This window comes from Scyliorhinus torazame, chromosome 1 (assembly GCF_047496885.1).
Source record: "Scyliorhinus torazame isolate Kashiwa2021f chromosome 1, sScyTor2.1, whole genome shotgun sequence".
NCBI lineage: Eukaryota > Metazoa > Chordata > Chondrichthyes > Carcharhiniformes > Scyliorhinidae > Scyliorhinus > Scyliorhinus torazame.
The window spans coordinates 118,291,783-118,319,091 of record NC_092707.1 but is presented as its reverse complement, the minus strand read 5'-3'; the positions used below and the strand labels follow the sequence as shown (position 1 = coordinate 118,319,091).

Sequence of the window (27,309 nt, the reverse complement as noted above, 5' to 3'; positions counted from 1 at the left end):
AATAATTCCTCTCTGGCCACAGGAGAGGTGGCGGTTGACTGGAGGATAGCCAGTGGTACCATTATTCAAGAAGGAAGAGATAATCTAGGAAACCACAGGCCAGTCAGTCTAACCTCAGTTATGGGAAACTATTGGAAGCCATTCTGAGAGGCAGAACTAATCTGCATTTGGAGAGGCAGGGATTAATCAAAAACAGTCAGCATGGTTTTGTTAAAGGGAAGTTATGTCCGGCCAGCTTGATTGAATTTTTCGAGGAGTGACCAGGTGTGTAGATGAGGGTAATGCATTTTGCATAGTCTATTTGGACTTCAGCAAGGCTTTTCATAAAGGTTCCACATGGGAGAGTGATAGCGAAGATAAGAGCCCATGGATTCCAAGGAAATTTAGCAAATGGGATCCAGAATTGGCTAAGTGGTAGGAAGCAGAGGGTGATGATCAAGGTTTTTTTTCTGACGGGAAGCCTGTGTCCAGTGGGGTCTTGCTGGGGCCAGTGTTGGGGCACTTGCTGTTTGTAGTTTAGATAAATTATTTAGACTTGAGCGTAGAAGGATTAATCAGTGAGTTTGCAGATCATGCAAAAATTGGTGGGGTGGTACATAGTGAGGAGAAAAGCCTTAGATTACAGGAGGATACTGACAAGCTGGTCAGCTGGGCTGATCAGTGGCAATGGAATTAAATCTGGATAAGTGTGAGGTGATGCACTTGGGAAGGAGAAGCAAGGCAAAGGAATACATGATGAACGGCAGAACCTTGAGAATCACTGAGGATCAGAGGGCCTTTGCTGTGCATTTACACCAGTCCCAGAAGTTAGTAGGCAGGTGGATAAAGTGGTTAAAAGGCATATGGTATAATTGTCTTAATTAGCTGAGGCAGAGAGTTTAAGAGTAGGGTGGTTATGCTTGAACTATATAAAACTATGGTTAGGTCACAGCTAGAGTATTGAGTACAGTTCTGGAATCCACATTAGAGGAAAGATGTGAAAGTATTGGAAGGGTGTAGGGAAGATTTACCTCAATGTTGCCTAGCTGGAGAGTTTTAGCCATTAAGTGAGATTGGATAGACTGGAGTTGTTTTCTTTGGAGCGGAGGAGACTAAGGGCGTAACGTGATTGAGATGTATACATTTCTCCTTGGAGGGATTAATGACCAGGGGACATAGATTTAAGGTAAAGGGCAGGAGGTTTAGAGAGGGTGTGAAGAAAAACATTTTTATCAGAGGGTGCTGGGAGCCTGGAACACACTGCCTGAAAGGGTGATGGAGGCAGAAACACTCATAACATTTAAGAAGTATTTAGATGTGCACTTGCAATGCCAAGGCATAAAAGGCTATGGGCCAAGCACTGGAAAATGGGATTAGAATAGTTAGGTGGGTATTTTTTACCGGTGCAGGCGGTCAAAGAGCCTTTCTGTGCTATAGACCTCTATGACTCTAATTCAAGCACAACTCACAATTTAAGAGAGCTATCTAAAATTGGGAATTCAGAAGAAATTTCATTGTGTAAAAGGTGGTGGGAATGTGGAACTGCTACTGCACAGAGTGGTGGAGCAAGTATAGATGCATTTAAGGGGAAGCTAAATACATGAGATGGAAGGGAATAGAATATGTTTCTTATTATTTCATGGGACATGAACATTTGTCGCTCATCCCAAATTTCCTGAGATGGTGGTCACCACTTTTTAAATCACTGCAGTCCATGTGGTGTAGATATGTTGATAAATTAAGAAGGTTGGACTGGAGGAGCTTGCAGTGGGAGCATAAACAGCAGCATGGACCGAATGGCCTTTTTTGAAGTAAAAATAGAAATCCTCATCATATCAGGCACCATATGTAGTGAGAGAGAAACAGAGTTAACGTTTCAGGTCGACAGCTTTTCATCAGAACCGGTAAGAGAGATTTGAAGCGGGAAATGGGTGCTTCTTGGATCCTCGGCCATCTCCAGGACACTCACCAAATGGCGGCCGCGCCGTCCCGCCGCCTGCACCAACATGGCGGCGCGATGCTGCGCTGCTATTGGCGAGTGCGCCATTATGACGCAGTTTCTAGTGGGTTCTATGGGCGGGGCCGGAAGCCGCGCCTGCGCATTTGCCGCTTGGCGCCGTTGCCCGCCTCTTTCTCTCGGTGCAGCCGCTGCCGCCGCCATGTCTCGGTATGCTCGTCCGCCGAACAGCTCCCTCTTCGTCAGGAATGTCGGGGATTGCACCAGGTGAGGCAAAAGAAGACGCCAGGCGAACGGGGAGTAGCCCCCGCGGTAATTTGTTGTACGCGGGGCGGCTTTTCTCCGTCCTCCCGAGTGCAGGCCGCGCCTCGCCTGGCAAATAGCTCAGACAGGGGCCGCGAGGTCCGCGGCGCCTCTCTCGCATCCGCGGCCTTTATAAATGCAGTAAAATTCCTGCAGCTCGGGAATCGGGAGCAGCTCCGAAGTTATTGATCAGTCAGGATTTTTCGCACGTTTCTGAAATCATACAGGCCAAGGTAGATGCTAAACTTATTCCGCTAGGGATAGTGTCGATTACGTTTGATTCATGTAACGTGGGGCAGGTTAAACCGCGCTTTTCTCAAAAGCTTCCTCACTCCAGAATTATTTTGTTGTGCGTTACAAGCAATGGGATATAAGAGAAAATAAATTGTAGAGGCTTAAATGTAACATTGCAAAACACGGGGTGTATTTATAACGCCTTTAATGTAATGTGCTCCAAAGATGTTTCATGCCAGCATTATAAAGCAAAATTTGATACCGAGTCACATAAGGAGATAGTGGCGCAGATGGTTCAAAAGTTTGGTCAAGAGGCAGTTTTAAAGGAGAGAGGGGTTTGGGAGGGAATTCCAGACCTTGGGGGGCGCAAAAATAATGGGAATTGAAAGAAATGTAAGAGATCCTGGAGGATGGGATGTAAGGGATGTGGAGCTGCGACCGGGGGCGGGGGGGATTTAAAAACAAGAATATGAATTTCTAAAGTTGATTTCTTGCATTAGGATGAATCAGTGAATACAGGGGCATTGGGCGAACAGGACATACTGTCAGTTAAGACATAGGCAGCAGTATTGTGGATGATCTCAAATTTGAGGAAGGTAGAACATGGGGAGTCCAGACAGGACTGTTGGAACAGTCAAGCGTAGAGATAAGGAGAGGAAGGGGTAGTATGCAGGATAGATTTTGGTGAGCTATTTTGAAAAGTCATTGTTTGGATGCTCGTTGAAAATGCGTGAAGAATTTTATATGCAGTGTGATCCAATGCATTTCAAGTTTGTCTTTGAATTTAATCTTATTTTGTGTGGTATTTATATATTTATTTGGTATTTATATATTTGGTTTAGATTTGAGCTTACAGTATATTAAAATTGACTTGTGACGTGCATCTATATCCATGCAAGGAGTTCCCAAGAAAGCAGATTATTAAATAAAATATGTTTCATAGATTTAAAAAATCTTGTGAATGTTTGTTTTGAGGTTTGCAACATTCATATACTTCTGAAAACAAGCAATTTTGATGGTTGAAATTGGAGTGGTTTTAGTGGAGCAGATTTGAGCCAGATGAAGAGTAATCATAAATGTAATAAATTTGCCCACACACAACCAGTGGGAGAAGCGATATATACATTTTTTTGAAAAGATTCCAAAATTATTTTTAAAAGTTGTAAACTTCTTGTTAAGGATGTATTCATCTATTAGTGAGCCGTGGGTCTCGTGGTCAATTTTTAAAAACTTTGGACCGGTGTTTTCAGTGCAGCGCAGTGAACTAGGCTCAGATAATTGTCCCAAACGAAAAGCATGTACCACTACCACAAAACTTAATTATCAGAGTACCTTGCATCTGAAGGTATGGTTCTTTATTATACAGAAAAATTTGAAACTGAAAAAATAGTTTGGGATACAATGAAAGCATCAATGGTGTACCATATCATAGAATATTAGAAAACGTTGACAGATGGAAAAAGTATTCCTGAGATAGAATGGTTATAATTATAATGCACTCTGCCCAAATTGAATAATTACTAATAATTAAATAATCCCGTAAATAAATAATCCCGTAAAAGCCTCCCGAACAGGCGCCGGAATGTGGCGACTAGGGGCTTTTCACAGTAACTTCATTTGAAGCCTACTTGTGACAATAAGCGATTTTCATTTCAGGTTGGATTATTTTATTTCCGTTTGTAGCAATATCTATACATTCCAGTTTATCCACGTTAAAATTCTCCAGTGGAGTGCCACTCTTTCAACTATTTAATTGCACAAATAAAAATCCAAATCAGTTGGGCTTTTTCTAATTGAGTTGTTAGCTGATTTTAGTTATTGCTAATATTTGACTATTCGTATACCATAACATGATTAATAGTGGATCATTTCACTCGGGGCATCACAGTTGAGTCTGCCCTGTATTTAGCTTACATTTGCACATACACATTTGCCCAGGGTGGCTACTGAAGGCGATTGGAGTTAAACGAGCATGCCAATGCTGTTGCCCAGCTGTTATTTAATGTCTCAATGCTGATAGAAGATTGAACTTAGCATTTCTTTTTTTAGATGCAGCACTGCACTGTGGTGCATTTTCCCCACAGAAATAACACTTTCACATTTGATTTAACTTGAAAAACAGGGTACACTTCAAACACTGAATTATGATTTCAGTAAAATTTAAACAAACATTCTCAGCCAGCAGTGAGCATGTGTTGAATGCTGCTCTTAAAAATTTAGAAATCCCATATAATTTTCACTTGTTAGCTGAGGTTTTCGTAACATGCACATATATTGTATCCCATCTCCAAAGAACAAGTGTGGAGCACTGCTTCAGCCTTTCAGATAAATGCTGAATATGATGATCCTATTCTGAAACTAAAAATGTTGACCTTTTAACAAAACATGTAACTTTCTATCTGGGAAATAGGGATAAGTAAGACGGTAAGCTCATTTATTCGCCTTGTCATTGTTTTATCTAATTGAACTAAATTAGACAAAAGGCTATAATTAAATTAATTTTATTGTGTAACTTTTGTTTTTGAATGATGATTAAAAATATGTGGCAATGAATTCATGATTCTAATGTATTCAAATTTCAGAGCATTTGATTTGAATAGGTGGAGCTGGAGCTAAAAGTTCCTTAAGAAAATCAGAAATGACAAAATGGTCTGGATGAGGGTGAAGACAGATTGAAAAGGCTGGGAAAACTCCATGCACGCTTAAAAATAATTTGGTTTATAGCAATTAATCTGATCTAATTCAGTTCAATATTAAAATAAGATGCAAACATCAATGATACAAAATGATAAACTGTGGACAGGCTGGAAATTCCAGGACAGGCAGCAGAGACCAAGTGGCTATAGAAAGAGTCTGCTGTAAGACCCTGGCTATTGGTAAAATACTGGAGAGGACAAGACAGTTACCAACTTCACATTTAGTTCAAATACGCACATAAAGCCAAATCTTACGGCTTAAAAATTGCAGTGATTGGTGATTATTAAAATTAAATGTTACGAATATTTAAAATGATTGGGGAACATTAGTAAGACCAGAAAAATCTTAAATCTGTGTTAACATTGAGGCATTAGTAAGTAATCCCATTTTTTAAATAAAATAGAATGTATGTAGCCATTTTGCTCACCTGAATACCAGCAACTTGACTGTTCCTTTTCCTGACATCCTGTAGACAGTTTACAAGTTGATTTGATGTTCCAAAGCAAAATCTTGTTGTAGAATCTCCTTTTCAGATGGTTTAATGTCGATAGAGTTTTGGACTCTTCACATGCACAACAGGCAATTCATATTTCAAATCACCTGTATCGTTTTTATGGTACTTTAGGCCTGAGGATTTACGTCGTGAGTTTGGTCGCTATGGCCCAATAGTAGATGTTTACGTTCCCCTTGACTTCTACACTCGACGTCCAAGAGGATTTGCATATATACAATATCCTTTCTTCAGCAGTTCTCCTAAACAAGTGAAGCTGACATATTAAGGTCTTTTCACTATGTGATGCATTTGAATGTCAAATTCAATCTGGTTCATTATAGCTGTTCTTTTGGAAATTACTGCTTGGGGTTGGGATTATAGTTAAGAGTTCATGTTAAGGGCATGTGTTTGTTGCTATATACAGTCTCCACCGCTCATAGTGGTCACGCTTTTACAAACTTAATTTGCCTGTTGTATTCAGTCGCTAATGTAACAAACTATTGTTTTCATATGGTTATAAAAATCCTAATTTTCCTTTAGCTGAGGGGAAATCTTAATAAAACTCAGTTTTTTGTTGGTGTTAATCGAGTCAGTTGATTTCACAGAAGCATTAATATTGCGGCACAGGAGCACCTATCCAATCTAAATCAATTTTCCAATTCTGCATTAACAATTGAGTGGCTTAGACCAGAATTGCTCCCGGTCCAGTAACCCCTTTGGCCCATATCACCTCTGTTCCTTGATCAATACCTGCGCAGATCAAATAGTCAGACGAGGTTGTCACTCATAATCTAAATTTCTCTCTAGAAAAATTGATTCTAGACTGGCTTGCATGGAAAACAGGCACATGAAGCCAAAGCCCAGTTAAATTTCAGTCCTGTAAATCAGTCTGCTTTAATTACATTTAATCTACATTTTATTGAGATGATGTTCCGCAGTGGTCACTACAACTAAGGATAATTCACGGTATTAGTGACAACTAATACCGCACTAGAGATGCTGTAACTGGCAACTTTGAAATTGACAGTGCAAATAAAAATACTTTGCTTTCTGGGCGATGTACGCCACTAATTGTTTGAACGTGGGCATTAAGAAAGTGTTGGGGACTGTACAGAGGTCTTGCATGAGTGAAAAATTGTATTTGAATTAGAAGCACCAAATCTTTCTAGCTATGGTAACTAATTACATTAGTTGAATATTGTTGAAAAGAGAGACATTTTGCTGAAGCTTTTTGTCTTCCAATTGTCAAGAATGTCAAATTTCAAATTATCATAATTTATACAGGAGAAAAGGGTGCTGAGTAGTTAGCACATCGACTCTGACCACGGCGATGCTGTGGAGAAAGTAGTGGGGAACTATGGACTCCCCATGCTCCTGGGCTATTCAGAAAAAGTGCAAGGCTTGCACATATTTATTTTCTTTGTCGAGAATGGGTCTCTGCAAATGGATGTCACCTCTGGCAAGCGTAAAAAATGAACCACATTATGAATTTGACTGATTATTTTAAATTGGTTGATCGTGTCTCTTTTCAACAATATTCAAGTTCTGTACTATCAAGCAACAATTAAAATTCTGGTAAATCTGGAAGCTTTTTAGGAATGGTCAGATTATAGTCCATGCTGAAATGTAATTCCAGTATTAAAATAAAGGGGTATGAAGCAGTATTAGGGCTTATACTCAGGACTATTAGCATGTGAATACTGACATAAAGTTTACTTAGCTGGTTGGCGCACACTTGTGGAACTGTAATATAATACAGCTGGAAATTAGAGGTTAGATGCTGTACCAAAGTGACGAGGGTGGAAATTGTTTCATGTGCCACTTTCCAGATACTGCATAGCCAAAATTTTAGTTGCAAGTAGAGCAAGTTTTCACAAGAGTTTGATATTTCAACATCATTGCATTTTATTAAAATATAAAAGGGAAACATCTATTGCAGCATTTTGCATGATAAATCCAACCATTCCAATGTATTTTGCAACTTCAGACAGGCATATTTAAATAGTTTGGTGTCAATGTTTGTTGATTGTTTATGTAAGAACAGATTAATTTTTTTTTTAGTTTTTTTAAAATAGGTAAACCTCTAAAGATAAATAAAACATCCTGCTTAGCTTGCACCACCATTTTAACAGTTTTCAAAAGTGATCCAATGCACAAATGAGAGGCAATATAAAAAGTGGTGACCATACACATTTTAAGTATATTGGCTGCTTGGTCAGTCTCAAAAGTGAATTGTGGCTTTGTGCCTTTAAAAGTAAATATGCATGAATTTCAGCAGCATTTAATTTTGGCGTATACATTTCATGGTATTGTACCAATAGTGAGCACACTAAATGCTTAAAATATTCTGCATTAAATGTGCAGGAGTACTACATTTCATCTTGCCACTTATAGGCAATATAATAAAACAAATATCTGGAATTTACACATTTTGTCAGCATGAAAGTTGCTTAGTAGAAACCCTGTTATTAGAAGCAAAGGAAGACTTAGATTTGTATAGCTGCTTTTGTGACCACCGCATGTCCCGAGGCACTTAAAAGTCGATATGCTTTTGTCCTGTAGTCGCTTGTCATGTAGGAAATGCAACAGCCAATTTCATGATAATGAGTACGATCCGTTTTTGTGATGTTAATTGAGGGATAAATATTGGCCATGACACCAGGGAGAACTCCTCTGCCCCTCTTCAAAATAATCTTTCTTAGTGTCACAAGTAGGCTTACATTAACACTGCAATGAAGTTACTGTGAAAAGCCCCAAGTCGCCACACCCCGGCGCATGTTCGGGCACACCGAGGGAGAATTCAGAATGTTCAATTTGCCTAACAGCACGTCTTTCGGGACTTGTGGGAGGAAACCGGAGCACCCGGAGGAAACCCACGCAGACACGGAGAACGTACAGACTCCACGCAGTGACCCAAGCCGGGAATCAAACCTGGAACCCTGGAGCTGTGAAGCAACAGTGTTACCCACTGTGCTACCATGAATCAGATGGATTTTTAATTACAATCTGGTAGTTTAATGGTCATTATTTACAAGACTAGCATTTTATACCATTTAAATTCCGCCAGCTGCCAAGGTGGGATTTGAATTTGAGAGCCTCTGGATTACTTGTTGAGTAAATCTACCATTATGCTATTGCCCCTGCATTCATTGAGCTAAGTACTTCTCCATTCTCAGCAGACTTGTAGACACAAGTCCGTTTGATAAATCAGTTGTCCGGTATAGTAAAGAGAGCAGGATTTTGTAATTTAAATACCAGGAATTGGCATGTGGAGTGTAAACTGGATTAAAAGCAGCTTTACTTTCTGGCTGTCAATAAAGTTTGGCAGCATGTATATGCTCTTTGCTTTCTAGAATCTAATACATTAAACATATTGTTACCTCTTTGTTCAAACAATCCTGAAGGTGGCACTGTTTGCAGCACCAAATTGATAAGATTAGATCTAGTCTTCTGTAAAAGCTAGCATGTGTATATATATATCGGAAGCAACCGTCATATGAGAAAACTGCACTTCTGTTATGAAACCCGTTATGTTGCAAAATGTTTCATTGATCTGATTTAAATGTGTTAAATCGGTGCAGAAACTAGTGACTTTAACTGAGCTAGTTTTAATAGAGGGTCATTTGAGGCGTCATGAGAGTTGGGCACTGCTTCGCTGGTTATGCACATTCTCCTGGCATCTAAAACATTTAATTTTTAGAATGGAAGATTTCTGAACATTTTAAATTGTGGTCAAGGCCCATGAATGCCTGAACAGGTTTACAACTCCACTGATTTGATCTAGTAACAATGATGCAACAGATATCCAGTCACATTGGTGTGTGACTTGGAGACAATGTTTCTTTGCACTTTGCTGGGTGGTGGAGATTGTGGGTTTGGGAAGGTGCTGACATAAAATTCGTGGTGAGTTTCTGCAGCACACCCTGTATATAGTATACACTGCAGCCAGTAGTGAAAACAATGAATGTTCAGGCTTGTCAGTGAGTTGCGACTCAAGCAGGTTGTCATCCAGCTTCTTAGCTGTTGCAGCTTAACCCATTCAGGCAAGTGGGGAATAAAGCATCACATTCAATGACTCATATCTTGTCGGTGAGTTACTTGCCAGAGAATCCCCAGCCTCTGACCTCTATAAAATCCATAGCAATTGTGTGACTGACGCAGTTGAACTCCTGGTCCTTTATGACCTCATATACGTTGATGGGGTTCTGGCCAATTTAATCCCAGTGATTAGGTTCTGTCATGCTGGAGACAGTCATTGCCTGGCACCCGCGTGGCATAATGTTCATACCCCTTATCCAAACCTGGCTCTTGTCCAGGCCTTGCTGCATTCTGGCTTTTGCAGCTTCATCTGAGAAATTACAAATGGAACTGAACATTGCAATACTTAGGAAAGGGCTCATTTTCTGGCCTCTTAAAGGAGGGAAAGTTGAAATAATGGCTCAGGATAGTTTAATTGCAGTGATGATCTGGACCTGAGATGATTAATCTCCAACAATTATAACTACTTTCCTTTGCGCCAAGTATGACGTTTGCTTCTGAAGAATTCCCCCAATCCTGTTGACTTGGAATAGAATTCAGCTCATGACCATGTTTGGACCAAGGCTGTAATAAGTTCTGGAACTGGACAGTTTAGTGAAACCCAAACTGAGCCAATGGCAGCAGATCATTGGTGAGCAATTTCCACTTGACCTTAGTTTGCAGGGTTAACCTTGTTCTGCTTTTTGTGGACAGAATATGACTGAGTGATATTCTACATCTGGCAGATACCAGTATTCTAGGCGTACTGCAATATCGTACTTGGCACAAGGTTTTTCTACAACTGGCATTTTGTGAAGGGCCTGTAGCTTTGCTACTTTAAATTTAACGGGCAGCTTTCCTTTGGAAAGGAAGCAGTTCCTTTGAGCAGTCAATCATCCAAAATTCAAGTCCATCTCAAGGTAGTAGAACAATGGTATGCAACAGTTAATTTCCTTGGGTACCTTGAGGTTTTTTGCAGTCACTTAAGGACATTTGGAATAAAGTTTTGCAGTTAACTTCGGACAATCAAAGACTACATTGAATTGTAACTACAGGTCTGAACTCAATAATTACAGCCTGTTCGCACTGCCTGACTGAAACATCTACTTTGCTGCTCAGAGCGATGTGTTTAATAGTTGTCCACCAATAGTTAATGCTTGCGTTGCCCATGAGTTATACACAAGTGTTACATGTACTAGCACACTTTGTGTTATGTTGAATTAAAACTGAATTCTGAGTTAAAGGATTCTGGAGTTCGTATCCCAGGATATCTTTGGAATAACAATAAATCTTCCAACTAACCAGAGACTTTTTTAATTGGGAGAAATTCATCTCTGGCAAGTCCAATGTACAGATCATTTCTCCACAGAAATTCATATACATTTAAATCAGAATTATATGATCAATGCTGTATAAACAATTAACTTAATCCTTAAACAAAAAAAATCTAAATTTGAGTAAGATTTGAATCCACAATTTAAAATTTGGCTGTGATTTAAAACACAGCATGTCCTTTTTAACTTGCCTGATCATACTTCCCTGTCCTTAGATATTTGTTGTGCAGTAGATTGAGATCAATTAGCTACAAATGTAAAATAGGCAAAGCAGACTCCCTTTTCTATAACAATATACTCCTAATTTCAGTTATGCGATTCAATTTTAACACTGAATTCCTGCTTTGTTTTATTTACACTCAAATTATTGGATAATTTGATATTAAACACAGGAAAGACAGTAGATTATATGTGAAACGAGAGTTGATTTAGCCTTACATTCATGAAGAAACCAAACCTAATGTTCGTTTGATATTATTGGATTGTGATGAAAATTTGCACATGACAAATGTAAGTCAATTAAAGATGGCACCTGCAAACTCATTGCTGTGAGCTAAAACTTTAAAGTGAAGCTTCTGCTTCCTCCTCTCAAGTTTTACTTGAGTAAAACTTTACTGAAGTTTTTTTTAGCATAACAGTTTAATTAGTTTAAAGGTACCATAATATTGGTCCAGGGAAGGCTATATCTGCAATGCAATTTTGAGACCCAAATAAATGGAATTTCAGGTCAGTGACCATGAAATGATCCAATCTTTAATGGATTTTCATTTTTAGTAATTATTTTATGGGCTGCACATCGCATGAGAAAACCATGTTCTGATGTGCATAAAATATACTGTTAGAAGAAAACTGAATGTAACTTGAAAACTGAGAATGTAACTTAGGATTGTATGCATAATTGTTGCATAACAGAATATTGTGGTAAGTATTTTGGTGTTCATTTGATAACTTGGATATTAAAATTAATGGCTAAAGCAATAAAGTTGGTGTAATAGTCCTGTTAATATAAATACATTTTGGCAGGTCAAGGAAACTTGGTTATTATGCTTATGCAAAAAAAAAATCAGACTGTGGTTTGTATAACTAATGTGCTGCTTGATGAGTTGGTTGCTGCAGGGATTTGCTGGTTCTGAGTTCATTTAGTGCACCCCACTATTGCTTGTCTAACATTTTTTTCCCTCTTTATATTATGCTGTAAGGTATGTATTTCGTATCTAATCAGAAGTTCATCTAATTCATAGAAAATGTGACACAACTTGTAGCTGTTTGTAAAAAAAAAACTTGCTGGTGTCTTTTTTGGCTAATTTTGGTGGTAGTCAAAAAAGTGATTTCAAACCCTGCATGTTTGTCTTTTTATACCCATCCCCTGACATAACTTTTTTGTTGTTGTTGCCTCAGAAAATTTAAAGCAATCCGCTGTAACTGGCGAACCCACAAAGAAAGTATGAAAGAGCCTTTTAGATAGAATCCAAGCATAAGACAAGCAGACAAGCCAAAGACCTCTTAAGGATCAGGCTTGAAGAAAAGAGAGGGAGGGTGAAAAAGATTAAAGCTTGAAGAGGGAAAAAGTCAAGGCTTCGATTTGTCTGCAATTGGAAAAAAGGTTGTTTTGTCAAAGTCAAAGCCAAGTGTCTTATTTGGGCCAGCGCCTCATGTCAAGTCCTTCTGGCAAGCACTTAAAGAGTTAAAGGTCAAGCTGACGGTGCAAGGTCAAGTTTACAGCCAAATTTAAGGTAACCAGCAAAGTCCTGATATTGTATCCTACCATAGTGAAAACAGTTCATTCGCTCTTAAATATTATGTTTTTAACTGTGATTTTTTACAAACTTAAATGATCCTTATGTAATACAGTTCTGTATTGAAAAGTTTTAACTGGTAAATCTTAGTCTCAGTGCTGCAGATAAATTCATTCTTTTATGTTCTTTTCAAAAATTAGTTTTGTTTGGAGCATTTTCAGAACCTTTTTTGTTTCCAGCTGTATTAACTCAACAGGAGACTGACAAATGTGAAATAGAGGACATAAGATTTTTTTTAAAAAAAAGAATGCTCTGACATTTGATTTCACTTAGTGTCTGTCATTGTCATTTCTCTAGCATCCCTCTTTAAAAAATGTCCCATATTTGAATTCCTCTTTGATTTCAGTTGCTTTCATGTTCTACTCCTAAATCAGTTAGGTGCTGCAGAACTAGAGTTGCAGCCACAAATAGATGGGTATCTTATTTTAGTGAATTAAAACAGGGCTTGACAGTCATTACTGATGTCTGTGAGCTGTGGGAAGGCACTTGCCTAATGAGCAAGCCTTTTCTCTATCCCTTACCAGTGTGACTACTATTGTGACACATTACAATTTCTCTCTCCGAGGTGGAATACATCCTACTGGAGTGAAACACTTAAATGTTATTTTGATGTTTTTTGACCAGCAATGTGACATGATTTATATTTATTTACAAGTTAATACTGAATTGTTTGCAGCATTTTACTAAATCTGATTTATTAATGAATGAGAACATACTTAAAAAGATCAGAAAAAGCTTATAGATCTAATTTTGTGTGGTGACGGGGTAGCTACAACCTAATAATCTGCATTAGGATGTAATTATTATCTTTATTGCTGTTCGTTGATTTTCTTGTAGATCTAATTCACTTCGAAAATTTGATGGAATGCCCTTAATTATGACATTTATTTTTGGTAACAATAAACTTGAATAGATTTTTCAGTAAGAAATCATCTATATAGGATAATGTAGTTTTGGCATCTTATTATTTAAATATAGTGCAAAAACAAATTTTCTAAGTTTTGGCAAAACAATGTTGTGGTTGAAAATGTGTATTGAAGATTGTAGGATTTGTTCGAAACCTGTGAAAGTGAAAAGCCCCCTTAACAGCTTAGCATGTTTGAAGATGTTCGTGATGCAGAAGATGCACTCCACAACCTCGACCGGAAATGGGTGTGTGGTCGTCAAATTGAGATCCAGTTTGCTCAAGGTGATCGAAAAAGTAAGTGTAATTAATTGAAATTAAATTTTATGCTCCTGGAAATGTTATATTTTGCATATTATGTACATTAAATGCTACCAATGTGAAATACACCAGCAAGCATTCTTGTATCTGTTGAATCCAGACTCTCTGCTATTTATGCTGAGGCTTTGACGAGGTTTCAATTAAAGGTTTTAATAAGACATTTATAGCTAAGCAAATCTACTATTGAATGTGCACTTTTTTGGAATGAGAGATTCCCTATTGGGGGAAGATGCATTTTGGGAGATGTTAGGCCATTATTATGGGTCACATGCCGGTAACAAAATACTAGCTTACACGCTGGCTTTGAAGCTGCTAAAGCGTTATCTATGGTATTCCCATTTACTGCATGGGAAACCTGAATTTGGAAGTCATTTGCAAAATGGACTATTATTTAAATGGTAAAAAATTGCAGCATGTTGCTGTGCAGAGGGAGGGACCTGGGCAGCCTTGTGCATGAATCACAAAAAGTTGGTTTGCCGGTGCAGCAAGTAATTTGAGAAGGCAAATGGAATATTGTCCTTCATTGCTAGAGGGATGAAGTTTAAAAGCAGGGAGGTTATGTTGCCGCTGTATAGGGTGCTGGTGAGGCCACACCTGGTGTACTGTACAGTTTTGGCCTTTTTGCTTGAGAAATGGTGTACTGGCACAACAGGGTCTGCAGAGGTGATTCACTGGGTTGATTCCGGAGTTGAGAGGATTAGCTTATGAGGAGAGAATAAGTAGACTCATTGGAATTCAGAAGAAGAATTGGGAGGGGAGTGGATCTTTTAGAAACATGTAAAATTATGAAGGGAATAAATAGGATAGAATTGGGGAGGTTGTTTCCACTGGCGGGTGAAACTAGAACTAGGGGGCATGGCCTTAAAATAAGGGGGAGCAGATTTAGGACTGAGTTGAGGAGGAACTGCACCCAAAGGGTTGTGAATCTGGAATTTTCTGCCCGGTAAAGCAATTGAGGTACCTCAATTAAATATTTTTATGGCAAAGATAGATAGATTTTTGAACAGTAAAGGAACAAAAGATTACGGTGAGGAGGCAGGTAAGTGGAGCTGAGTCCACAAACAAAAATCAGCCATGATCTTATTGAATGGCGGAGCGGACTCGAGGGGCCAGGTGGCCTACACCTAGTTCTTGAGATGTTTACAATAAAAATTACTGTTCTGGAATTGTGATAATTCTATTTATAATTACAGCACCTGGTCAGATGAAATCAAAGGAACGAAGATCGTCGCGAAGTTCACCACGATATGACCGTTATGATGACTATGATAGGCGGAGGAGGTCCAGGAGTCGAAGTTATGACAGGAGGAGATCACGGAGTCGTTCTTATGATCGAAGTCACAGGAGGTCTGACAGCCCTAAAAAGTATGTGATTGTACTACCTAGGTTGTATTTTTTCCCTAAATTCAGTGTAATCTATTTCACAGATCTTTATTCAGTTTTTTTGTGTGCAGTTCACGGAGCAGATCAAGTGGAAAGCGTAGACGCAGCCGTAGTAATTCTTTCAATGACAGGTAGGGTCACGTGGACTGCATTGGCCTAAAACTGAAGGATGTGTTCTGGGCTTTTTAGCAGTGTATAGCTGATTTTATTAAAATGTAGGTAGTGCCATAGGATCATTCAGATTACAGTTCCTTGCTTAGGATAAGTTTTTGAAAAAGTTGTAGGCTTGACTATCTCTACCTACTAGCTGCAGAATATACTGTCCAACAGGAAAGAGGTTCATACAGTGAATTTTTAGTCGCAGTGAAGCTAGAGTTTTTGATTGTTTCCTTATTCATTGCAGCTGTAGTTGATAAACATCTATGAGCAGTGTTTTGAATCTTTAATTTAACCAAAGGCATTATTCCCCCTCTCTTTCTTTGTTATCTTCTCCTTCCCTCATTCATGTTTCTGGGTCTCTTGTAGATAAGCTGTCTTCTGCTCCTAGTACCCATATGCTTTCTACTTTTTACTCTTCCCCTTCTCACCCTATTTATTTTTCCCATCCCCACTTTCTCTTTCTGTTTGGTTTCTAATTTCCAAGAAGTACAATATCAGTTTTGCTTAGTGTTGAGGAAGAGTGATGTAGGATACTGCTGCTGCAAGAGATGCAGCAAGAAATCAGAGTGAAAGAGAAAGTTGTATATTTGCTGGTAAATTAATCTGTTTTACTTAGATGGAATCTTACAGTAGGCCTAACAGACTTCTCAATTATTTCTAGGCACAGGCGTCGCCATCGTTCTTATTCCAGATCTAGATCCAGATCAAGATCTAGATCCAGGTCTAGATCCGGATCAAAATCGGCATCCAGAAAGGATTCTAAGACAAGGTCGCAATCAAGGTCATGCAGCCATTCAAGATCCAGGTCTAGATCGAAATCCAGATCACTAAGTGGCCACAAATCTGATAGTCACCAAGAGGACTGAAGCAATGGATGGTCATCAACTTGCAGCTTCCATTTGTGCTTTTTCTTTTTGTTTTTTGGGGTCTTGTAGTTGTTAAGAGGTGGGTACTGTTTTATGACTACAGGAAAACTTAGTGTGCAAGACTAATTTGTTGGTGCTTGAAAGATTTCAACCATGATTTTAAACAGAATGATGCAGTAACTACAACTGACCAGTTAATAAGGTTCAAAGTGCCATTAACATTAATGTTACTCATTGGTTCATTGAAAGACAACTTGTTCACTATTGTTTTTAGGCAAATTCCAAAAAGTATATTTGATCCACGGCTATGTTACTGTTAGTAATTTTTTTATAAAGCAGTGCCCTCTATACTGATTGTCCAAAAATATACTAAATTGTTTTCCCAGTTTGATATTCTGATGGATTAATAAAGCTGCTGGTACAAATCAAAACTGTGTGAATTCAAAATTTGTAAAAGTTACTGTTAACAAAGAATGTCATCAATGCAGTGCTGTATTAACATAACTTCAGTGTAGGGTTTTACATCATTCAAATAATTGCCTGAAACACGTTGCTTGGGGAATCAATTTACAGAAATTCTCGTTATTTTACCCAACTGGTCACCTTAAGCACAATCAAAAGTATTGGCAATATGTTGCCCACAATCTTATGTTCTGTTCATGTGTGTGTTTATGCAATGCAGTAGTCTGGCATGCTTCCTGTAGTATTGATTTGTGTATTTTGCATGAATATTTCTTTTCGTTCTTGGCTGTAAAGGTATAATTTGCCAATGCCATTAGATAACTATCTGCAATTTTTATTGTAAGACAAATGCAGGAACTGGTATCTGATGGAGGAATTGGATTTTTTTCCAAAACAGCAGAGAGGTACTGTGATCAAACTTTTTTCTTTCATGTAGAGGCTTGTAAAAAGAAAAAGGGATTTTTATACCAAGTCTTTTTAATAAAAGCTGTTTGTAAAAGTTCATCTACAGTAGAAATGTTATCAATTTAAGCTTTAAAATGCTAAGTTGTCTAGGTCTTCGCATGATTAGAAAAATGTGACATTTGAAATCAAGTATTGACCATTCTAGTCTTTGTTGCTCTGTATGGCATCAAGTAATAGTATATTCAGAAGATTAAGAATATGGGGGCCCTAGTGAGGTCATATTTAGCCATTCATCTTGTGAATTTGGACAAGCAGAACTGGGAAAAGTTTTATGTAATCTGATGTGAGTGACTTAATCAACTGCATTTGGATCACATGAGGGTTATATGCTTAACAAAATGGTTATATTTTAAATTCTTGCCAGTTTTAGGTCTGGCCCACTGTGCTTGAGCCAGGATAGGTTCAAGTGTGTCTTGGTTTTAAAGTCCAGTTTGTTTCTTGCCGTGACTCAAAGAAGTGACAAGATTCTATACTTGCTCTGAAAGCTTGAGAAGACGAAAAATACAGGGTATGCTTTTCATAACTTCCTAGAATTCAGTTTAAGATGTGCAGTGCAGATAAACCCTCTTGCAGACTTAGCACAGGTTAACAATTAAAGCTAACTATATTTCATCTAGGTTTTTGAGTCCAATGTGGATGTTGTGTTCATCCTTTTTGTTCATGATAGCTGACTGTAACTTCAAATTTGTAAATAAATCTGTGCTGTATAATGAAGCATCTGAAAGATTTGTTTTCTTAAAGGAATCATGTACATTTTCCAGAGAGAACTCAGTGCAGTGACACCATTGCATAAGCTGAGTTGTATCTACTTGGTTATAATTAGAACTCTGAAGGAGGCCAGTGGCATTGAATCTGTGTTGGCTCCAGTTAGTCCCATTCGCCTCCATTTATCAATTTCCTTTCGAAGGCTACTTTTTGTGTACTTCCTAAGGTGTGCTGTATAATTCTATAGCAGTCTGAATTGCACATTAATCTTAATTGATCGCAGTGCAGCATTTTTCCCATATGTTGATTTAAGTCATAAGAGGTCTACAGCACAGAAAAGGTCCTTTGGCCCATCATGCCTGAGCCAGTCAAAAACAACCACTTAACTATTGTAAACCCATTTTCCAGCACTTGGCCCATAACCTTGTATACCTTGGCATCGCAAGTGCACATCTAAATATTTTCTAAAAGTTACGAGGGTCTGTCTCTTACCATCTTTTCAGGCATTGAGTTCCAGACACCCACCACTCTGAAAAGGTTTTTCATCACATCCACCGCCTTTCCTTAAATCTATGACCCCCCCCCCCCCCCCCCCCCCCGGTCTTTGATTCCCACCACCAAGGGGAAAGGTGTCTTCCTGTCTGCCTATGCCCCCATAATTATACACATCTCAATCATGTCCCCTATCAGTCATCTCTGCTCCAAGGAAAACACCCTCAGTCTATGCAATCTTTCTTAATGGCATAGACTCCTTAGCCCAGGCAACATCCTGGTGAATCTCCTCTGCCCCCTTTCCAGTGCTAGCACATCACTCCTATAAGGTGGGATTCCAGAACTGCAAGTAATACTCCAACTATGGTCTAACCAATGTCTTATACAGTTCCAGCATAACCTCCCTGTTCTTAAACTCCGCCTTGGCTAATAAAGACATGCATAAAAAGGTATGTACACCACATGCGCACACACCAAGGTTCCGCTGCTTCCCAGGATCCTGCCGTTTATCATGTACTCAACTTGCCTGGTTTGTCCTGCCTGAGTGTATCACCTCACTTATAGAATCGACAGTGCAGAAGGAGGCCATTTGGCATTTGTACTGGCCCCTGGAAAAAGCACTACGCCCACACTTCCACCCTACCCCAGTAACCCCACCTAACCTTTTTGAACACTGGCAATTTAGCATAACCAATCCACCTAACCTGAACATCTTTGGACTGGGAGGAAACCGGAGCACCCAGAGGAAACCCATGCAGACTCCGCACAGGCAGTGACCCAAGCTGGGAACCTGGAGCTTGAAGTGAGTGCTACCACTGCTGCTGCCGCCCACTATCCGGATTGAATTCCATTTGCCACTGATCAGCTTATCTACATCCTCCTGTAATCGAAGGCTATCCGCACGATTTATCGCCCCACCATTTTTCGTATCATCCGCAAACTCACTGATCAAGCCTCATACATTCATGTCTATTATAGTATTGCAGTTGAGGCTATTTCGAGACTCTGACTGTGTTTCAGAGACCATAATGCACATTTATTTGTACAGTGCTCATAACTGAACCGCTACAAGTTACTTTACTTGCTAGATTCTCTCCTGAAGTAGCTGACTCCATTTGCTTTTGGAGATGCTGTTGCTCAGTATGGACATTCAGGAGATAACCAACTCATGGGGGCAGCCTCACAACCTGATCCTATCCTCATTCATGCACATTTGCCTGGATCAGGAGTGGGAGCCCCATGTAAGTAAAGACAGCGTCATGGTAGGAGGCAAGTATTGTATCTATAAATTGCCTTAAAGGTGATATCTATACACGACCTCTGTTCAAATGTATCGTGTGCTCTTGGCTTCCTGTTGCAATAGCTGGGTTTCTAAAACAGCTATCGATTTATAATAAAAAAAAAACTCCACTTGCCTACCATTGTAATTTACATAAAAACATTTCTTCATTTGAACAATGTACATCAAAGATGAAGTCTAGTTTTTTTGCAATGCAATGAAAATGGTTATGTACAATCTCACATCAATCTATCCAATGACTGGATACTTTTCTCTTGGGGTGCCTCTCCTGGAGCAATGTGGAAATGTGTGAGGTGATGTAGTTGGGTAGGAAGAATGTGGAGACAAAATAAAACAAGGTGTAAAAAATTTTTAGGGGGTGCAGGAGCAGAGACTTGCATGTATGGTGTCAGAACAGGTAAAGAGCCATTGCTAAAGCATAGTATTCTATAATAAATCTTCGTCATAAATAGGTTTTTACATTAACACTGCAATTAAGATAGCGAAAATCCCCTAGTCGCCACATTCCAGTGCCTGTTCGGGTACACTGAGAATTCTATGACCAAATCACCTAACACTGCGTCTTTCGGGACTTGTGGGAGGAAACACAGGCAGTGGATCAAACCTGGAACCAGCAGCAGTGCTAGCCACTGCTACCATGCTGCCCTTTTGACAAGTCAATGCCAATTGAATTTGTAATGTATTGAGCAGGGCATGTCAACTGGAGGAGCAGAATCTGATGGTCCAGTGTTCTGGTCAATGATAGTCACAATCTTGATCTAAAATCTCAACTCCTGCTGATTCTGTATCCAGGACTTCCACTGCATTCAGCAAATGGGGAAAAAAGTTCCCTTAAGTGATCAATTGTGAATAGACAATTACTGTGAGCCTCTAACCAAAGCTTTCATGGGCAGTGTGGTAGCATAGTGGCTAGCACAGTTGCATCACAGCTTCAAGGTCCCAGGTTCAATTCCCGGCTAGGTTCACTGCAGAGTCTGCACGTTCGCCTAGTGTCTGGGTTTCCTCCCACAGTCCAAAGATGGGCAGGTTAGGTGGATCGGCCATGCTAAATTGCCATGTGTCCAAAATATGTTAAGTGGGGGGTTACTGGATTACAGGGATAGGGTAGATACGTGGGCTTCAGTAGGGTGCTCTTTGTGTAAGGGCCGGTGCAGACTTGATGGGCCGAATGGCCACCTGCACTGTAAATTCAATGATTCAGCAGTACTAAAAATCTAACAGCAACTTTGAGAACGAATAACATTGTAGCATCAAATAAATATACTGCATTTTATCCAGTTAATTCATGGATGGGTGCTACTCAGCAGTTCGTCAAAAAGCCAACCCGAGTTCCATATTGTTATCCAGTGATGTCCCTTAACATTGAGTCATAACAGCAACAGGCTTAGCTGTCACTCCCAAGATCAAATTGCCTGCTGCTAAAGTATCAATGAATTTACTGTAATGATCTCACCATGTTCAAACTATTCTGTTCCAACACTAATGTACGTAAAGTTTATTGGAACATTTTACTTGTTCCTGCAACTATATAAAACGTTTGGTGTTGCAGCATGATAGCAGTACTATTTTCTGCTGTAATTCTCTACAGCTAATGTTGATTCTTATACCCAGCACAGTGCAAGACAAGGCTGAAGTAGTAGTCACAATCTTCAGCCACAAGTTGAGTGGATGATGATCCATCTGTCTTCTCCAGAAGACCACTGCATCACATGCCAGTCTTCAGCCAATCCAATTCTATTCACTCCCATGTGATACCAAGAAATGGCTGACAGCACTGGATACTTCAAAGGCAAGGGCCCCGACAATATTCCAGCGACACGACTTGTTTCAGAGCTGTCGCACTAGTGCTATATAGCAGCCACTCCGCTCTTGCCCTCATTACAGCCTTGGTTCAAACATGGATAAAAGAGCCAACTCCAAGGGGAGATGGACTGCCCTTGACATTAAGGCAGATCTGATAGAATATCAAGGAGCCCTAGCAAACTGGAGTCAATGGGAATCGGGTAAAATTCCACTGGTTGGAGTCAGCACAAAGGAAGATGGTTGTGCATGTTGTAGGTCAGTTATCTCAGGAGTTCAAGTGTCCCAGGTCCAACCATCTTCAGCTGCTTCAAAGATCTTCCAACAAAGGTCAGATGTGGGAATGTCTGCTGATTTTTGTACATGTTCAACACCATTCATAACTTAAGCTGTCCGTGTGCAAATACAGCAAGACCTGGACAATATCCAGGCTTGTGCTGACAGATGGCAAGTCACATTTACACCACACGTGCTATGCAATTGGAAAATCAAACTACTCACCCCTTGACATTCAATGGCATTACCATCACCGAACACTTGCCTGGACAAGTGCAGCTCCAACAACAAGCAGGACAAAGCAGCCTGCTTGATTGGCACCCCTTCCACAAACATTCACCACCGACGCACAGTAGCAGCAGTACCAGTTACAGGATGCACTGCCTCCTTAGGCATCATCTTCCAAACCCATGACTACCACCATCTAGGACAAGAGAAGCAGATACATGGGAACACCCACCACCTGAAAGCTCCCCTCCAAGTCACTCATCCCGACTTGGAAATATATCACCATTCCTGCATTAATAGCACAGTAGATGTATCCTACACAAGGACTGCAGTGGTTCAACAAGACAGCTCACCACCTTCAAGGGAAATTAGGGATGGATAATAAATGCAGGCCTAGCCAGCAAAACCCACACCCTGTAAAAATCATTGTTAAAAGCCTAGTGTGCCCCTCTCGTCAGAAGTACATGGAGGTGGATATCAGGTGAAGTGGCTCAAGCTTACCTGCAGATACATTTGTGTATCAATGCTTGAAGAAGGCAATAGTAACCAGACCCTTGCACCAGGAAAGTGGAAATAAAGTTAAGAGTGACAGTACAGGGTTACTCCTCACTCAGGTTGATCCACATCACTATAAATCTGATCGGTGGAGGGGCGGGGCAACAGCAAAAAGGAAGAGAACGGATCCAATTCACAACACTTAATTAAATGCATGTAAGATTTAATTTTGGAGATTTGTTGCAAAAATGAAATGTAATCATTTCATTCGAGGCCCATAATCAAATTCAATGACAGAATACCAAGCCACATTGTATTCGGAAATAATTTTATTGAACATATATGGGTGCCAACAGGGCACAGCATGTATTTCGGGGAAAGTTGACATTCATTACACATTCAGGAATGAGCAATCGTCCCTTGTCAGATACTACCAGAGACAACAGAACAAAATTGTCACGAGAACCAAGGACACTATATTTACTGCATTGATGGGGCTGCTGGATAAATGCGGCCAAAATTGCATGTTGGGCAATTGGTGTGATGACTAGAAATTGCAACCAGTGCTTCAACCAAATCAAAGTAAAAATTCTAAGCATTGGGTAAAGGGAAGCATCTTGATAAGTGTGGTTGCTATCGCTAAGCCTGGTACACAAAAATATGAACCAAAGCTAACAGCTTAAACATTCAGCATCCACTGCCCCACCATTGTTTACACCAGCTTACATATGGTATTCTCAAAGCACTGTACAGCAAGTGACCCAGCATGACAGTAGTTACTAACCCAAGCTAGTCACAATTCTGGTGAAAAGGTTACAAAAAGGGCATTGATCTATTTATAGGCTTTGCTCTGTGAAAAGATTGGATTTTCGTTCAATGGTGAAAAGTGCAAACAGCAATACAAATTGTGATCAGATTGCTCATTTCAGTCCATTTAAAACAAATGGTATGACCATTACAGGATATGCAGCAACCAGTTTTTAAAAAAATCTTTACAATAGAAAAAAATACACTTAGCTTTTTTCCCTGCACCAAGCAATAAAGACCAGTAATTTCTTTTCAAAAGCAAATATGTAAGCTCACTGGTCACGTGTAGCATCATTGAATACTTGTGCTTTTTCTTATCTACTCTTTTTTTAAGAAAAAATATTCTTAGGTAATCACACCAAGAAATAGGTGGCATGATTTATACATTTAGCTATTGTACTAAAATACTTTATCCAGCAGGCAAAGTCCTGCTTTGTATTATACATATGCTACAAGTTTTACATTTGTGGCTCTTTCTACAGGTTTAAAAAGAGAAACTGGCCAGAAGTCAACTTAGTTCTACAATTTATGACGATTCTAAAATTAACAGACCTTTCCCGCTGTACAAAAGTTTATTTTTGGCAAGTGATAAACTTCAGACCACCAATTAAGATTTGTATTCCAGTTTTACATATACACATATATATATAAATATATATGTCTAGTGTTAATCTTAGCAATAGGAGGCAACATAAATGCTCAATAATCTGTTAATAAAATTGAGCAGCTGTCTTAAGTGGTTGCCTATTCAGTACAGTACACTTGCCTCAGTAGGTTGGCAACAGCTGCATTTACATAGAAACATACATAGAAAATAGAAGCAGGAGACCATTTGGCCTATCGGGTCTGCTCTGCTATTCATCATGACTGATCAAATTCAATACCCTGATCCTGCCTCTATTCCACCCCCCCACCCAAAAAAAAAATATCCTTTTAGCCCCCCAAGAGCTATTTAATTTCTTCTTGAAATCTCAATGTTTTGGCCTCAACTACTTTGTGGTAATGAATTCCACAGATTCACCACTGAGTGAAGACATTCCTCACCTTAGTCCCAAAAGGTTTACTTATCCTCAAACTATGACCCCCAGTTCTGGACTCCCCCACCATCGGGAATATTATTTCTGAATCTACCCTGTAACCCTGTTAATGAGAAACCCTCACACACTTCTAAACACCAATGATTGTAATCTCTATAAATTTAGAGTACCCAATTAAGGGACAATTTACTGTGGCCAATCCACCTACCCTGCACATATTTGGGTTGTGGGGGAGAGACAGACACAGGGGGAATGTGCAAACTCCACCAAGAGTGTGACCTGGGTACTTGGCACCATGAGGGAGGAGTGCTAATCACTGCACTATAGTGCCACCCCAAATAATGTAATACTAACGGACATGTCTCATACGACAGCCCCACCATCCCAGTCTTCGCTGCTCTCCCTCTGTAGCGGCAAGAACATCCTTCCTCAGATAAGGACATCAAAACTGCACACAATACTCCAGGTGTGGCCCCACTAACACTATACAATTGCAATGAAACATCCCTATTCCTATACTCCAATCCTCTCGCTATGAAGGCCATCATACATACCATTTGCCTTCCTTGCCGATGGTCATACCTGCACGCTTACCTTCAGCAACAGATGTACGAGGGCACCATGGTCTCACTTGAGTATCTACTCTCAGTTTACACCCATTCAAATAATAATTTGCACCTCCCTATCTTTGCTACCAAAGTGGATAACCTCACATTTATCCACATCATCTGCCTGTCCAAATCACATTGAAGCATCTCTGTATCCTCTTCGCAGCTCACCCTCCCACCCAACTTTGTACTATCTGCAAATTGTGAACAGTTGAGAGTTCAAACACAGATCCCTGCGGTACCCCACTAGTCGCTGCCTGCCAATCAGAAAAAGATCCATTTATTCCAATTCTTTGCTTCCCGTCTGCTAACCAGTTTTCTATCCATTCAAGACACTTCCCACAATCCCATGCACTTTAACTTTCCATAATATGCTATGGGAGAACATGAAGGCCTTCTGAAAGTCTAAATAAACCACATCCGCCAGTTCTCCCTGGTCAACTCTACTAGTTAAATCTTCAAAAAGAATTCCAGTAGGTTTGTCAAGCATTATTTGCCTTTCATAAATTCATGCTGACTTCTGATTATACCACTGCTTTCCATTTCTGTTGCTATGAAATCCTTGATAAAGACTAGCAATTCTCAAATGAAAATATAAATTAACACACAAAAAGGCCTCAACATATTTAACATTGGCAGAGTTCATCTTGTAGCAAGCATTGTGCATTAGGCACTGTATTATGGGGATCTTCCTCAGTAACCAAGGATCAATTTAATATCAGGAGTCCCAAAAGAGGTAATGAAACATGTTTTCTAGAACATGAAAATACACTTGCAACTGGCTTCTGTTACCCAATCACAGTTGGGCAAGTTCAGCAAGGTGGCCATTGTAAATAGCAGCACTGGACAGGATCAATTGTAATGGCAGTTCTATCGTTAGGAATGCCCAGCACTAAAACACAGGGTCTGCAATGCCAAGTTGAAATTAGTTTCCTGTTCACATGCAAAAGGAAAAACAGAGGAAGGCAGAATTGGCAGCCTTAACAAATTCCCCATGTACAACTGCTGTTCACACCAACACCGGGCTATAGACATCAAGCAAACATCCAGCTCCGCTCCGAAGGACAATAAAGGCAGTGCTTTTTTTAAATAAAATAAAAATCACTCCTGTATTAAATAATAAAACTATTAGACGTTTCCAGCTGTGTGGTCCTATATTTTAACTGACAAATAATCTATGCCTGTACTTTAAGCATGGACTTCAACTGAAAGGCCATTTCACTGTGATCAGAAGGCTTCAGGGGAATGTGTACCCAATGACTTGGAGGCTTGGGTAGTACACTTGGTGAAGGTGGCTCACTAAACTTGGCTCCAGCATAATTTTGATCACACTGTGATTTAAACAGTGTATTTGAGCTGCTCAGAACTGCCTCCCAACTCTGATTGTTTGCAGTAAAGTGCATAACATTTTTCCCTTCCTTCTGCACAACCTGACACATTTCAGAAATTAATGGATACCGTCCGTGTCCCTTCTCACTTTTCTTGTACATTGTCTTCACATGGTAAAGATTATCATCCTTGTTTTTCAGTCTGTTATTGCTGAAGTGCTGATGCCTCTTTGGAGTTCCATGGCTTGGTTGGGATATTGGGATGTTTAATCTTTCAACACCTCCCATTTTCTCTTTGCAAATAAAATATCACCTGTACAAACAGAAATAAAGGCCAATTTTAAGTTCATATTTTGCACGTTTGAATAATGCATATTTAGAATTAAATTGGGGACCCCCGCACGAATAAACACCGCTTTCTGCATTTACAGCTTTTCGAACTTTGAAACACCACAATGTTACTGTTCTTTAAAATTCGAATTGCAGGCTACATTGATTCTACCCGAAAAGGGACAGCAGAGCAGTCATTGGAAAATTCCCCGAAGGCCCATTCCTCTCCAAAAAGCTATCTTTAAGAAGCTTTAGAGGAACAATCGTACCACTTTAGTCAGACTAAACAGAAGCCTCTGATTTTCGAAATCAGCTGTGCCGTTACGCAGTGTTTTACTGAAATGAAAGTGATTCTCCATGAAGCAAGCCAGGGAGATTGACAGACATTCGGGATTACAAAACTGCAAAATAGAAAGTTAACGAAAAACATGTTATGAGCATACTGCCAACAAGTAATGAATACTCCTTCAACTCCAAGGCACAACCCTAATTTGCCCCCAAAACAGAATGTAAACCGGCTAAAGAAATACACC

At 39.6% G+C, this 27,309-nt stretch overlaps 1 protein-coding gene across 2 annotated transcripts; it reads left to right on the top strand.

The window, feature by feature from the left end:
- The first annotated feature begins 2,081 nt into the window (after positions 1-2,081).
- On the top strand, positions 2,082-18,084 carry srsf10b (serine and arginine rich splicing factor 10b). 2 transcript variants are annotated; one of them, XM_072500471.1, is made up of 6 exons: positions 2,082-2,203; positions 5,796-5,900; positions 13,908-14,011; positions 15,229-15,400; positions 15,490-15,549; positions 16,239-18,084. In XM_072500471.1, exons 1-6 carry the CDS (start codon positions 2,139-2,141, stop codon positions 16,441-16,443), a joined length of 711 nt encoding a protein of 236 aa, XP_072356572.1. In that variant the 5' UTR covers positions 2,082-2,138; the 3' UTR covers positions 16,444-18,084. The 2 variants fall into 2 exon arrangements, with proteins under 2 accessions (XP_072356572.1, XP_072356580.1); XM_072500479.1 differs by lacking the exon at positions 15,490-15,549.
- Positions 18,085-27,309: the final 9,225 nt, after the last annotated feature.

Excerpts from the sequence above, each read along its gene's own strand:
- srsf10b (XM_072500471.1), top strand. The coding sequence starts at position 2,139 with ATGTCTCGGTATGCTCGTCCGCCGAACAGCTCCCTCTTCGTCAGGAAT. Across the intron at positions 2,204-5,795 it reads AATGTCGGGGATTGCACCAG|GCCTGAGGATTTACGTCGTG; the intron begins GTGAGGCAAAAG and ends ATGGTACTTTAG. Across the intron at positions 15,550-16,238 it reads AGTAATTCTTTCAATGACAG|GCACAGGCGTCGCCATCGTT; the intron begins GTAGGGTCACGT and ends AATTATTTCTAG.